The 13,754-nt window shown below is 41.6% G+C and overlaps 1 protein-coding gene across 1 annotated transcript in view; it reads right to left on the bottom strand.

Annotated features, from left to right (window-relative positions):
• Window positions 1-13,754, bottom strand: part of CDH2 (cadherin 2) — a 190,287-nt gene that overhangs the window by 20,555 nt on the left and 155,978 nt on the right. Inside the window, exons 17-18 of the mRNA XM_077778166.1 lie at window positions 13,415-13,648; window positions 11,093-11,232 (exon numbers count right to left, since the gene is read on the bottom strand). Of these exons, the coding sequence (XP_077634292.1) occupies window positions 11,093-11,232; window positions 13,415-13,648 (374 nt within the window). The remainder of the gene's footprint in view (window positions 1-11,092; window positions 11,233-13,414; window positions 13,649-13,754) is intronic.

Here is a 13,754-nt window from a genome sequence, read left to right on the forward strand (position 1 = left end):
TGTAAAACGATTATTTCAAAGAATCAAATATACCAGAGTTAAATTATATAAAGTCATTCTCTGCTTGAGTCAGAGGGTCTGGTTGTTCTCGCTGGGGCTGGTTCCTGAGATTGGCAGGAAGTCTATGGAGACCACTGGCTCAAGCAAAGATCCCTTGACTCAGAGAAGTGGATCTTTTGGTCTCAAGGGGTTTCCTAACACCTGTACTCCATCCTGATGTTTAGGCATCCAGCCTGGATTTAAAATCTTAGCTCTTGTCACTCATTATTTACTTGGAGGTATTTTTTTTTTTTTTTGTAATAACTTGGCTGCTCAGAATACATCTCCAGATTCTACCTTTCTTAATGCTAAAATGTGTTCAATATTGCAAGCCATGCTTAACCAATTAAATGAGTCTTACTCTTTGTCTGTTCTAAAGCCAGATTACCACTGGTCTTCTAATAAGCTGTGGCTGGGGTGCCTGGGTGGCTCAGTCGGTTAAGCATCCGACTTCGGCTCAGGTCATGAGCTTACAATTTGTGAGTTCGAGCCCCTCATTGGGCTCTTTGCTGGCAGCTCAGAGCCTGGAGCCTGCTTCACATTCTGTGTCTTTCTCTCCCTCTGCCCCTCTGCCACTCATGCTGTTTCTCTCTCTCTCAAAAATAAACATAAAAAATTAAAAAAAAAAAGAAGCTGTGGCTAAGTGACCAGCTTCACTGGTCCTACCAGTAACATGTGTCTGCTACAAATCAGCACCACTAAATACAACATCTATCACATGACCACCAGCAAATGCATTAGGAGTCTGGTCTCTCAGGCCATGTGGACCTGGGTTTGAACAGGTCTACCACGTAGAGCTGCTGGAAAGATTATAAGAGAAATGCAAACTAAGGGCACAGCACAGAGCCTGACACAGAACTGTGCGTATGTAATGAGGGCTAGCATTTACGAATATTATCATCATTTCCTGAAGACATCAGATTTCAAGTAACAAAAGTGAAATCGTCATCAGTATTTTGCTTCAATCAACCATGTAGATAGATTTATAAACTGAGAAGTTCAGGGGCCCCTGGGTGGCTCAGTCAGTTAAGCATCAGACTTCGGCTCAGGTCATGATCTCACGGTCCATGGGTTCAAGCCCCACATTGAGCTCTGTGCTGGCAGCTCAGAGCCTGGATCCTGCTTCGGATTCTGTGTCTCATTTCTGTCTGCCCCTCCTCTGCTCACATGCTGTCTTACTTTCTCACAAGAATAAATAAGCATTAAAAAAAGAAAAACCTAAGAGTTTAATTAAGAAGACCCAATGCACATACATTCTGTAAGCACCTGTTAGGTGTGAAATGTCCTAGGTTCAGGAGTAACAATGAATTGGACAAATCTCTGCCCTTACAGAGTTTAAGGTCAAGAGCAGGACTAGACACAAAAGTTCAAAAGAAAGCAGACACGGGATGCTGCGGGTCATAGAGCAGAGATACCTGATGCAGACTGGGATTCCAAGGGAAGATGTTTTGAGATGAGTCTTGGTGACCAAAAAGGGTTGGGCGGTGAAGACCACAGATTAATGCCACGAAAAGTGTGAAGTCACATGTCATATGTATAGAGGTACAGGTAGTTCAATCCTACTGCAGTTTAACATGCAATGTGAGGAGAAGCTGTCAGCAACCCTCAGAGTCCCCATTCCTCAAAGCCAAGTTCCGGGTCGTAGGAACCGTGGGGTCTTACCCCATCTCAGGCACCTAAGCTCCACTGAACGTGCTTTTGGTGTCAATGGAGACTCCAAGGATTGTAGTTACAGAAACACTGACACTAATTTCCAGAAATCACATAAGAAATCAATTTCATTAAAGAAAAAAGGCAATGGTAACTCATACAGCAATTACATCTGGATATTTTGGGTTTTGAAATCCTGGGCATTAAAAAAAGAGTTCCTGGGGTGCCTGGGCAGCTCAGTCAGTTAAGTGTCCGACTTCGGCTCAGGTCATGATCTCACGGTTTGTTGAGTTCAAGCCCCGTGTCGGACTCTGTGCTGACAGCTCAGAGCCTGGAGCCTGCTTCAGATTCTCTGTCTCCCTCTCTCTCTGACCCTCTACTGCTCACACTCTCTCTCTCTCTCTCAGAAATAAATAAAACATTTAAAAAAACCTGTAAAAAAAAGAGCTCCTATCATGACTGAAATTGCATGTGATCCCTTACACGTGCAAGTGCTGGTCCCTGCTCAAGAAGACTTTACTATCTGTCTGGGATATACGAGGAGCAGTCACCAGGTAAGGGAAAGCTGCCCTCCCTGGTTTTTATGAGCCTTACCTACACTGTCTCATTTTCATGAGCTGCTGCACCTGTTGTGTGTCCCCCGTGTCCAGGGACCCACTTCCTTCCAACATATCTTGATGGGTCACAAAACAATGCACGTGAGTTAGAAATCTAGTGTGGGTGGATTCTATGAGGAAACTATTCTCAATCTCTGAAAAGATTCTCTAAACTCAAATACCTAACAGGGTAGGGCAGAGACTGCCAGCTGGTCACAGAACTCATTTCTTCTTCTTACTAGGTACACAGCCAACAGATATTTCCTAGGGAATGGGGAGTGGAAGTGATGTGTGCCAGGTGTAGCCCATAAAAGTCTCCACAAATCATTGTCCCTGCCCTTTGGTCATTCAGGGATTGCATGTACGGCTGGGGAGACCCTGAAAGCCACATGTGGAGAGTCAGGGAGCCTCTGGTCCTCTGGGTCCTTTATGACTGTGTGGAATAGAATGGACCTTCCCTCCCCACCCCCCACTCCCATGACCTAAAATCCAATTACAACTAAGTAAGTGAGAAATACATTCCAACCAGGCTGAGGTCCCTGAAATTTTAGTTTGCTGTAACAGCTAGCCAATTTTAACTAATTCATCTGGTTAAATATATCTGTGGCCAATCCGTTTTCTTTTCCTTAAAAAAATAGTATAACAAAATTGTTACATGGTTTCAGAGCATGACGGTACCTCTTCCTTGTAGAAATCTGTTTTTTGTTAATCCAAAGCCTAATAATTACTGTATAATTTAATCAGAGTCAGCAAAAATAGATTTCTATAAAGGATTAGCTTATAACATAAGTCAATAAAGCTGGCCTGGGATGAAAACAAGAAAACAAAAACAATGATCAGAACATGTTTGCTCTGCCTAAAGAGAGAGCCTTCTACTTAGTACTTAGTATCCAGTAACTGTTGTCAAGGCAGAATGCAGACCATGTTTCTAGATCTTTCAATTTTTTGGAGAGGACTGGGAGATTGAAAATTTATGTGACTTTTAAAATTATTTTTATACCCTGCAAGCTAAATAAAACATAGCTATGGACTTTTTATGAACACATACCATTCTCTCCCCACCCCTAGTTTATGAAGTATGACTTTTTTTTAAATGTTTTATTTATTTCTGAGAGAGAGAGAGAGAGACAGAGAGTGAGCGAGCGAGCATGAGCAAGGGAGGGTGAGAGAGAGAGGGAGATACAGAATTGGAAGCAGGTTCCAGGCTCTGAGCTGTCTGCACAGAGCCAGACGTGGGGCTCGAACCCACGAACTGTGAGATCATGGCCTGAGCCGGAGTTGGATGCTTAACTGACTGAGCCACCCAGGCACCCCTGAAGTATGAGTTTTTTAAAAGTTTACTTATTTATTTTGAGAGAATGAGAGAGAGCACATGCATGAGAGTGGGAGAGGGGCAGAGAGAGAGGGGAAGAGAGAGGGAGAGAGAATCCCAAGCAGGTTCAGCACGGTCAGTGCAGAGCTTGATGTAGGGCTCGAACTCATAAACCATGAGATCATGACCTGAGCTGAAATCAAAAGCTGGACACTTAACTGACTGAGCCACCCAGGCACCCCTGAAGCACGACTCTTACAGTGACACAGAATCCAGCTTTCAGACATGGTCTTCAAATCATCAGGGCTGATGTCAGGTACTTTCTCTGAGAGCTCAGAACCATCTCTGATGCAAAAGAAAAACTAGCTCTATAGGAAAGCTCTAAAACTTAAGAAACCAAATTTGGGAATTTAGATGAAGTCCTCAGTGTCCTGGGATGTGATAAAGCTCCTGAGCTCGAGGTGCTGGGCCTTGCCTAAAGAAAGTGAGAGGCAAGATTCTAACTGGTTGGAGTGTTACACTCAGCAGCAGCTGTGTGCGCAGACAGGCCTGGTATGCAGGGGAGAGTCGGGGCCAAGAGGCCAAGTGTGACCATGAGAAATCCGATGTGGAACATTTAAGCAGCCACATCACTTGCTGTGATGACCATCTCTGACCAGTGCCAGCTTTCATCTCAGCTGAGTTTGTTTGTGGATAGGGCAAGCCCTGCTCTCCTAATGCTGCCCCCAAGCCAGGAGCCGTGGTTCAAATGATCCCAGTGACCACTCACTGTCATCTGTGAAGCCTCCCAACATGGACAGCGGCATCCTTTCTCATAGATCGAGAGTCCCCATAAGAGTCCCTCGGCCCCAAACTCAGAATGGAAAAATTTTCAAGTCAAATTTTAAGGGCAGAGGAAGCTTCTGGATGTCCCAGTGTGCACTTCTGATAAATTCAAATGACTTTCAGAAAGGCACTGTTTTAATTGCCTGGCTGATCCTGACCTTTGCCAAGGATGGTACAGGATCCGATAAACATACCACTTTCTTGGGACTCAGATGGACAGGACTTAATCCCCCTTCACTTCCTAACAGTGTGTGCCTACTCTGCTGTGCTGTGGCGAGGGGAGGGAGAGTGTCAAACAAATATATATAAAACTTAGTAAGTACAGCGCCTAACTCATAGGGTACCCCAAACAATAGCTTTTGCTATTATTCTGGAGAATGAAACTGCATAATGTTAAGTTGTGTAAAGTGAGCACCAGTGAGTATTGTAAACGTAACATGCACTCCACCAATGTTTGTTTAATATAAAAGCAATCGTAATTAAGTCTAAGGGTTAAAGAGCAGAACGCTAACGGTTTCTGTTTCCTATCCTGGGGCGAAAGGGATGGCTCCCTGAAAAGTGAACCACTGGCTGTAATGTACATTCACCCTGATTTTATTAGTGATGCTAATGTGGAGGGAACTCATTGAAAAGAACATCAAAAGCTACAGAGTGTCTGCAACCAGTCCCATTGGCCAAAAAGTGCACTGATGAACATTTACTAATGAGGGTAATTAAACATGGCTTGATAACCACCAAAAGCCCTGCTGATTATAGCGGTGAAGCAGATAAAGAAGGAACCTGATCCTCTAAAAAGAGAGCAGACATTATACTAAAAGTGTCTGTCTGTCCAGCAGCCAACAGCTGCTCTGCATCTAGTGCTAGGTTCCAATATGTGACCAACCTGGGGTGCTGATAACCTAAACCAGAGCAGCGGATCTGCAAGCACTGGCCAAAGTCTACTATACAGAAGACAAAAGGCACAGGTGTGTTGTTGTTTTTCTTAGGCTTCTTAGCTATTTTGTTAAAGAAATTAACAACCTGTGTCCTGGCACAGAGCTTAGACAGCTAGAGATGCTAATCAATGGCTGGGAAGGTCAGGACTACCCTGGTAAGGGATTACTTTATGTTGTTTTCTTTCTAATCAGTTAGCTCTTTAAGAAGGATATTTTCTCTTGGCAGAAAAAACAGGAATCTTGGCTAAGCCAGCCTGAGGCTAGGTCTTCAGGCTCCCCAGCACCTGTGACCGCAGTCGCTACCTGGCATTCACCAGCTACCTCAACTAACTTCTGAGACCTGCCCATCCTTTCAACAAGCTGGTAATTCTTTGGGATTGTCCAGCTGAGACATCGGGCAGGCCAGTGCCTGATTACGACGAGCCACGTCTGCCTGGTATGGCATAGTCTCCATGCACATCTTGAGGCAGCACACATTGTCTGTAAAATACTACCTATGTGTAATAAAAATCGATTAAAACTTGTTGAGAGTGTAACATGGCAGTAATCCCATTTCTGAGACCTACTCCTGTAAAGAGATAATATGTGCCCCCCAAAACTAATAAAAATGTATGAATCATATTCAGTTGCTAAAAAGGCTGAATGCACACTACAAAGAAGTAAGTCATGGGAATAAAAGGCACAGCATGTGGAATACAATCAATGAGGTAACAGTGACCAATGGTGACAGGTGGTAGATACACTGGACGTGATAACGTACAGACTCGTTGAATCATTAGGTTGTACACCTGAAACTAGTGTAACATTGTGTATCAACTAGACTCAGAAAAAATAAATACACTTTGTAACAGGGAGTCACATGTGAATTATGAAAAATAGAAATAGAATGTATTTCACAAAACTGAACTTCTCAGGAACTGAGCATAAGATTTAAAGCAATAACAGGGTGCCTGGGTGGCTCAAGTTAAGTGTCTGACTTCGTCATGATCTTGTGGTCATGACCCTGCATGGGTGTCTCTGCTCTTAGCACATAGCTTGCTTCAGATCCTCTGTCTCCCTCTCCTCTGCCGCTTGCCTGCTCATGCTCTCTCTCTCAAATAAAGAAAAACATTAAATCAATAATATCTTAGTTGGAAAACGGAGAAGTCTTTGGATTAAATTTACTTAGAAAGTAAGAGTACTGGGGAGGGGCACCTGGTGGCTCAGCTGGTTGAGCCTCTGACCTTGTCTCAGGTCATGATCTCACAAGTTTGTGCGTTCAAGCCCCACATCTGCCTCAGATCCTCTGTCTCGCCCCCTCCCTCTCTCTCAAAAATAAATTAACATTCAAAAAATTAAAAAAGGAAGGAAAAAGAAAGAGAGAGTATTGGGGCACCTGGGTGGCTAGTGCCTTACCACTGATTTTGGCTCAGGTCGTGATCTCATTGTTTGACTTCGAGCCCCGCCTTGGGCTTTGTGCAGACAGTGTGGAACCTGCCTGGGATTTCCTCTCTCTCTCTCTGTCTTTCTCTGTCTCTCTCTCCCTCTGCCCTTTCCCTGCTCACACACGCTCTCTCTCAAGATAAATAAATAAACTTAAAAAAACCTAAAAATAATAAAGAGTATTAAAATTTTTTATGTTTATTTATTTTTGAGACGGAGAGAAACAGAGCATGAGTGGGGGAGGGGCAGAGAGAGAGAGAGACACAGAATCCGAAGCAGGTTCCAGGCTCCAGGTTCCAGGCTGTCAGTTCAGAGCCCGACGCGGGGATCGAAACCAAGAACCATGAGATCATGACCTGAGCTGAAGTCAGATGCTTAACCAACTGAGCCACCCAAGCACCCCATAAAGAAGAGTATTAAACAAAGGGTTTCTTTTCCTTTAGGGAAAAAAAGAAAAGTAATTGATAAAGTCCACCAAAAACGTTGAGGCAAATCTTGTTAAATCCAGTTAGAGAATTTATACAAGAAGATATGAAGACACTGTGAAGTGACACAATGAAAACAGGTGGTAGTGGCCCAAGAACAGGCAGAGAGCAAGTAGAACAGCGCGGGGTCAGGCAGCCAACACACAGACCCACACGTATAGAACAACCTGCTTTCTGATGGGCGCCCTGCAGACCAGCGGAGAGGGCACCTTTGTAGTAAACAGTGCTGCATAGCAAGAACAAAAACAAAAAAGAATTCTGATAAATATCTTATACCAAATGAATAATCCATAAGGGACAGATCATAGACTTAATGTGATGGGTAAAACAATAAGGCTTCAAGAGGACAACATAAAGTTGTTGTGCTTTGTTTTGTTTTATTTATTTATTTATTTATTTTTGCTTGGGAAGGAGAGCGCATTACCTCTGTAGAAAAAGTTTTCTTAAACAGGACATAAATGGACTAACCATAATGGAATAAAATTGATAGATTGGACTTCATTAAAATTAAAAACTTTTATTCATCATAAGGCGCCATTAAGAGAATAAAAAAGCAAGCTACAGAATGGGAGAAGATATTGACAATACATCTATCTGATGAAGAAATGACATCCATAATATATAAGGACCGCCAACAGATCAATAAGACAGGGGCAGACAACTTAATACAAAAAGGGACAAAAAAGCCAAGCAGAAACCTCACAAGGAGATCAAAATGGTAAATCAGTCAGTAAGAACACTCTGATTAGATCATAGAGAGACACATACTATTTGAGCGGCTGAAATTTAGACTGAAAAAAGCCGAGTGCTAGTGAGGATGTAGGGCAACAGGACGCTCATGCACCACCATGGAGAGGGGAGGGGTCAACCGGCACTGTCTCTTCGGAAAACTGGCGGGTTTGTGCTAAAGCTGCACATAGACACATTCTAGGATACACAAATTCCAGTCCCCGAGGACATACCAACAGAAATGCACCAACACACACACACACACACACACACACACACACACACACNTGATTCTGATCTAAGTCAAGGCAGTAGCCTGGGTGGTGGAGATAGGCAAATGGACTTCATGAACTACTTCAGAGGTAGAGGAGACAGTACCCTTGGTGTAGCATTCTTACAAGGCATATTTCATTCTGCTCTTATGAGGTAAATCACAGCATGAATAAATAAATTTAAAAAAAAAGCCTGCTATGTAATTTTCTCACAGCTTCCTATAATGAGGACTGCAAATGGAAATCATAAGACAGAATCCCAAATGGACAGAAGCTTTTGATCTAGATGAGTGAGGCACCAAAGAACCAAGTGGCTACCAAAAGATACCATTGGAAGACCAGTACTAAATATATTAGACACAGAAGACAATATAGAGAAAGTTCCGGAAAAATCTTTGGATTACTGGGTCAGTGAGTAGGAAACAAAACATTCATGCCTAAGAGCTTGGCTGGGGGCAAAGGAAACTTCAGAGGTCAGTAAAAGAAGAAGCTGAAGATTTATGGTGATGGTTTTAATAAATCTTGCAATAGGTAACTTTGACTATTTGATCTCAAGACTCAGTCTATCTGGATAAAGTCAAAAAGGAAGTCAGTCTTTCGTAAAATAGCTACAACAATAAAACCTCATGAAACAATTTCTCAAAAGAACTAGAAGGGAGGAGGGAGAAAGAGAGGCTGCTCAGGAGGCCTTGGTCCAAACTCAGATGTTGAGAATGATCATGACTCTTGCCTCTGGGCCTCCAATTATACACACCATCCCATTATGACTGGTGGCCTTCCAGTTAGTACTATTTTTACCAAAGCTTCATGGAGTTGGGTTTAGATTTATGCCTAGAAAATTATGCACAATGACATGAAAAATAAAATACCAAAAATGGAAGATTTAGGAGATAACGTGATCAATACACGTTTGCTGATCTAGAATATAGCTCAGGAAAGTGAAAGGATAGATTAATTAAGTATTAAGCCAAACATGAATTTTAATATCTGAAGACATTTATAAGCAAGAAACCCTGAGGCATATTTATAGGGCCACTTTAATTAGTCAGTATTCAAAGCAGCTTTACACATGAGTCAAGTTTTCAACGTATTTTAATAAGCATCTCTTCTAAATGCAAGAGTTGAGGTTCCGTAAACCAAGCATGGAATCTGGAATCAGAAAACATGGGTTTCAGTTCTGGCTCTGCCAGTTACAAACTCTGAGAGCAAATCACACAACTTGCTACAAATGTAAAATGGAAAACTCTTAACGGGTGGCCATAGAAATTAAACACACCAAGGATGTGAACTGCTTTGTAAAACAAAAAGTGATACATTATTTCCTCAAATGAGTAGGGAAGCAAAGAGAAAATATGTTCACGAAATTTGCTTGTATTCAAGTTAACAGTCTTATCACAAATGTCCACACAGTATTCAAGTTAACAGTCTTATCACAAATGTCCACATATATATTTAAGAAAGTACATTTGAGTTTACTGATAATGATCCAAGACCCAAGAATTCTGGGTTCTTATTTACTTATCTACTTATTAATACGTTTTAAAACGTTTATTCATTTTTGAGACAGAGAGAATAGACTGTGAGCAGGGGAAGGGCAGAGAGAGAGGGAGACACAGATTCCGAAGCAGGCTTCAGGCTCTGAGCTGTCAGCACAGAGCCTGACGCGGGGCTCAAACTCATGGACTGAGAGATCATGACCTGAGCTGAAGTCAGATGCACAACCAACTGAGCCACCCAGGTGCTCCTCTGGGTTCCTTTTTTGACCACTGCCCTAAAGGTTACATTTGTACATGGAAATAACCTAATTATCAAAGGTTATTTGATAATAACCTAAAAAAATGCCTGTCATGGTGATTTCTTATGGATTACATTAGTATCTTCGAGGTAATTGCAAGAGGAACTATATCAGGGGAGTTAGTTTAGTCCAGACGAACCTGGATTCAAATCCTGCGTCTATCACCTCCTACTTGTTTATGAGAGCCCAATCATCTTTAGCTCTGTTTTCTGTCACAAAAGTAGAGAGATATTCATAGAATAATATCACAGGTTTCAAAGATTTAAGAGATGATAGCATATAATGTACTTAGTAGAATGCCTGGCATGTGATACAGACATTATAAATGTTAGCGAGGATAATACCTAAAATTTACACATAAAGAGCTTTGTGTTTCACCTACTGATCACTCTCATCTCTGTGAACTTGTATGCAGTGCCTCAGGTACACAGTGATACGGAAGTTCACATTATTTTACAGCCAGATGGGAACTTCACCATTTGTTGAATGGCTACTATGAGTCAGGCAGCATGAAAGACACTATGGATACAAAAATGAACTAGAAATTATAGTCTTTAATTTCAAATACTTCTCAAGAATATAAGACTCCTGAGGGCAAGTACTTGCTGGGTCTGCCCACTTCTCTATCCCCAGGGACCATAGTATCTGGAATATGGAACTTACTTGGTAACCATTTGTAAAATGGATTTTCTGTGCTCTTACTGTATAAATCCCATTGTAGAAATTAATTTTACTTCTATTAAAGGGAAACATTTTTAGTAGTAGTATAATTGAAACTGGGTTTAAATCCTAGCTCCTTGAAATAATGTTAGTGATTTTCTTACAAAATAAATATAATGACATCTGGCACTTTGAAAAAAAAAATTCAAGAAATGTGCAGCACACCTAGGGAAGAATTCCCACCAAGTATTTGATAATGTGATAAGCAAAGGAACCTTGATACCATGTTCTTACTGCACGTATTAACATCTGTCCTACCACTGAAACTAACTGATGACAAAATTCCACTTTAAAGGTTTAAATATAGCTCACCTGGTCTTCTTCTCCTCCACCTTCTTCATCATATTTTAAAATATTATCTCTTACATCATCTTCTGGATCAATTAGAAGTTGCTTGGCCTGGCGTTCTTTATCCCGACGTTTCATCCATACCACAAACATCAGAACGAGGACTAGAGAGAAAACGAGTAAAGAAAAGCATAATGGCATAACTTTTAAAACATGACCTTTCTAATAATAGACTTTAATACTACTAACATACTTATATGGGTCAAAAGCTTGTCATGCAGCTTCTTCTGTGTTCTTTCTTTCTGGCCTCCCATGAACAGAGAGAAGACAAAGCAGGACCCAAGCACTGGGTACTGAGAGTGAAATCCTGGGTTCCAGAACCTGGTGCCCTGTGAACTCACTGGCTAAGTGTCCATCCTCAACAGTATCATTTACAGATGGGGATGAGAATCACTTCCTTCTCTCCCTTCTGCTTGCTGGAGGATAGGATACTCCTAATATAACGGTTTGTAAATTCTAAACCAACAAACAATGGTAAGTTAAATTGCTACTTGTTATGTAACTGTTATTTCACTGAGGCTGGTGGGCCATCACTATACCCTCGGAAATCAAGAGGGAACAGCACTCCCCAGAGAAGGTAAGTGCTTGCCAGGACGACTTGGGGAGTAAATTGACACTGGATCAGCAACTGGATCTCAAGGACTTCGGGCTCCCAAAGGCTGTACTTTTCTACCGCACCACTCTGCATTCCCGCTCCTCTTAAACTGCATGTTTCAAGTAAGAAGTGGACGGGAAGATATGTTGGAGCACTGAAATAACATTAGGCTTTCAGGCTTTACATTTCTGTGCCAGGTCTGGCACCATGAATCTTTCAGAGGGTTGATGTTCAAATCAGCACCAATTCATTTTCCTTCAAAATGCCATAATCACTTCTTCATGCCAAAGTCCATCATGTCGAAGTCTTTCCTCATAAGGTTAGCATATATGCCACATTTTGGTTCAAATTGAAACATATCCCTAAGTGCACATTGAGGAGTGCATTCTCTCTAAAATCTGAGGATATCAGTTTACATCCTGAAGCAAGAGATTTAATGACTCCTATTTGAGCACATTTTATTATTGGCCATAAAAGTAAATATCCTCCTTTTAAAGCCAGATACATGATCTCATTTGCCATTGTTCCAGGGCTAAATCTAGCAAGTGGATTATTAGTACAGCATGCAGGTTTCAAATTATAGTTAAAGTAGTCTCCACACAGGAAGTAAAAAATGCTCAGGCTTCTACCGTAATTGCTTAGAATAAAGGGACAGAATTCTAAATTACCAGAACACTTGTAAATGGAGAAAACATAAAAGAAATGGCCAACATTTTCAAGAAAGTGATTGGTGCGTAGCGTGATCACACAATAAACTAAGTTCTGCTGCTATTTAACAATAAAACACAGGGCCAGGCAATTTATCCTTTTAACCTGCATGCTTAGAAGGGGCTCCTAAAGTACTTTCCAGTGGTTAATTTCTTGCATTCCATTGAACCAAAGATTGCAAAGTGTCTGAAGAAGGAGCAATTCCTTAATCTAGATTTGCTCTGAAGACAGATAATTTATTGAGCTGTGTAATCATTTCTATTATCAAATGTGCTGTATGAAGTACAATATCTCACTATTTTATGTAGCCCTTCAGAAACAAATACCTTGATCCCTGCATGACTGGAGTTAGCTGCTGACTGTGCTTTATACAAAGGAAAACTAAGGAAAGCAATATACTTATTTTCCTAAATCATCAACTCAGTGCCATAAATTCATATTCAAATCGTAAGTGCTCAAACTTGGTAAGACCATCTAACATTTTCCCATGAAAAGAGTTTGCTACAGCTCACCAAGCCACGGTGCCAGAAAACAGCCAGAAACAGGGTGCGCCGGCTGGGTTTGCTGCAAATATGTAAGTGCTTCAAATAGTGCTCAGGGTTTTTCTCACTCGGAAGTGGACCTGCCTCCCCACATACAATTTGGCAAGAATGGGCTCAGAGGTGAAGAGAGAGATTAGATTGTTTCGAAAGGCAACAGCAAAAAGTTACTTTGCAAAACATTTTAGGTGGGAAAAGAATTTAAAATCCAAGAGACATGGACGCCTGAGTGGCTCAATTGGTTAGCAGTGGACTCTCGATTCCCACTCAGCTCATGATCTCACAGTTCGTGGATTTGAGCTCTGCATCGGGATCTACACTGTCAGCTTGGGATTGTCCCTCTCCGTCTTTCTCTACCCCTCTCTTGTGCTCTCCCTTTTTCTCTCTCTCAAAATAAATAGAAAACATTACAAATAAAGTCCGAGAGACAATACAAATACTCACTGAGCAGGATGATGATGCAAAGGAGGATGGCGATTATGGCCCCTGTACCAAGGCCTGCACCCACAATCCTGTCCACATCGGTGCAGTCTCCATTGGAGTCACACTGGCAGACCTTCACGCGAAGGATGGAAATATTTGATTTGGGAGGATTGCCCGAATCTGTGATTATGATTGGGACTTCATATATTCCAGCTTCAAGAAATTTGATCTTCAAATTAAGCTGAGCAAAATCACCTATATAAAAGAGGGGAAAAAAACCCCACCAGTTGACAGTTAATACATAATATGGTAAAAATACACAAAATTTTCGAGAACTGCATTTACTACTAACAGCATATAG

The sequence above is a fragment of the Crocuta crocuta genome, unplaced genomic scaffold (assembly GCF_008692635.1).
Source record: "Crocuta crocuta isolate KB4526 unplaced genomic scaffold, BGI_CrCroc_1.0 scaffold26, whole genome shotgun sequence".
NCBI classification, from domain to species: domain Eukaryota; kingdom Metazoa; phylum Chordata; class Mammalia; order Carnivora; family Hyaenidae; genus Crocuta; species Crocuta crocuta.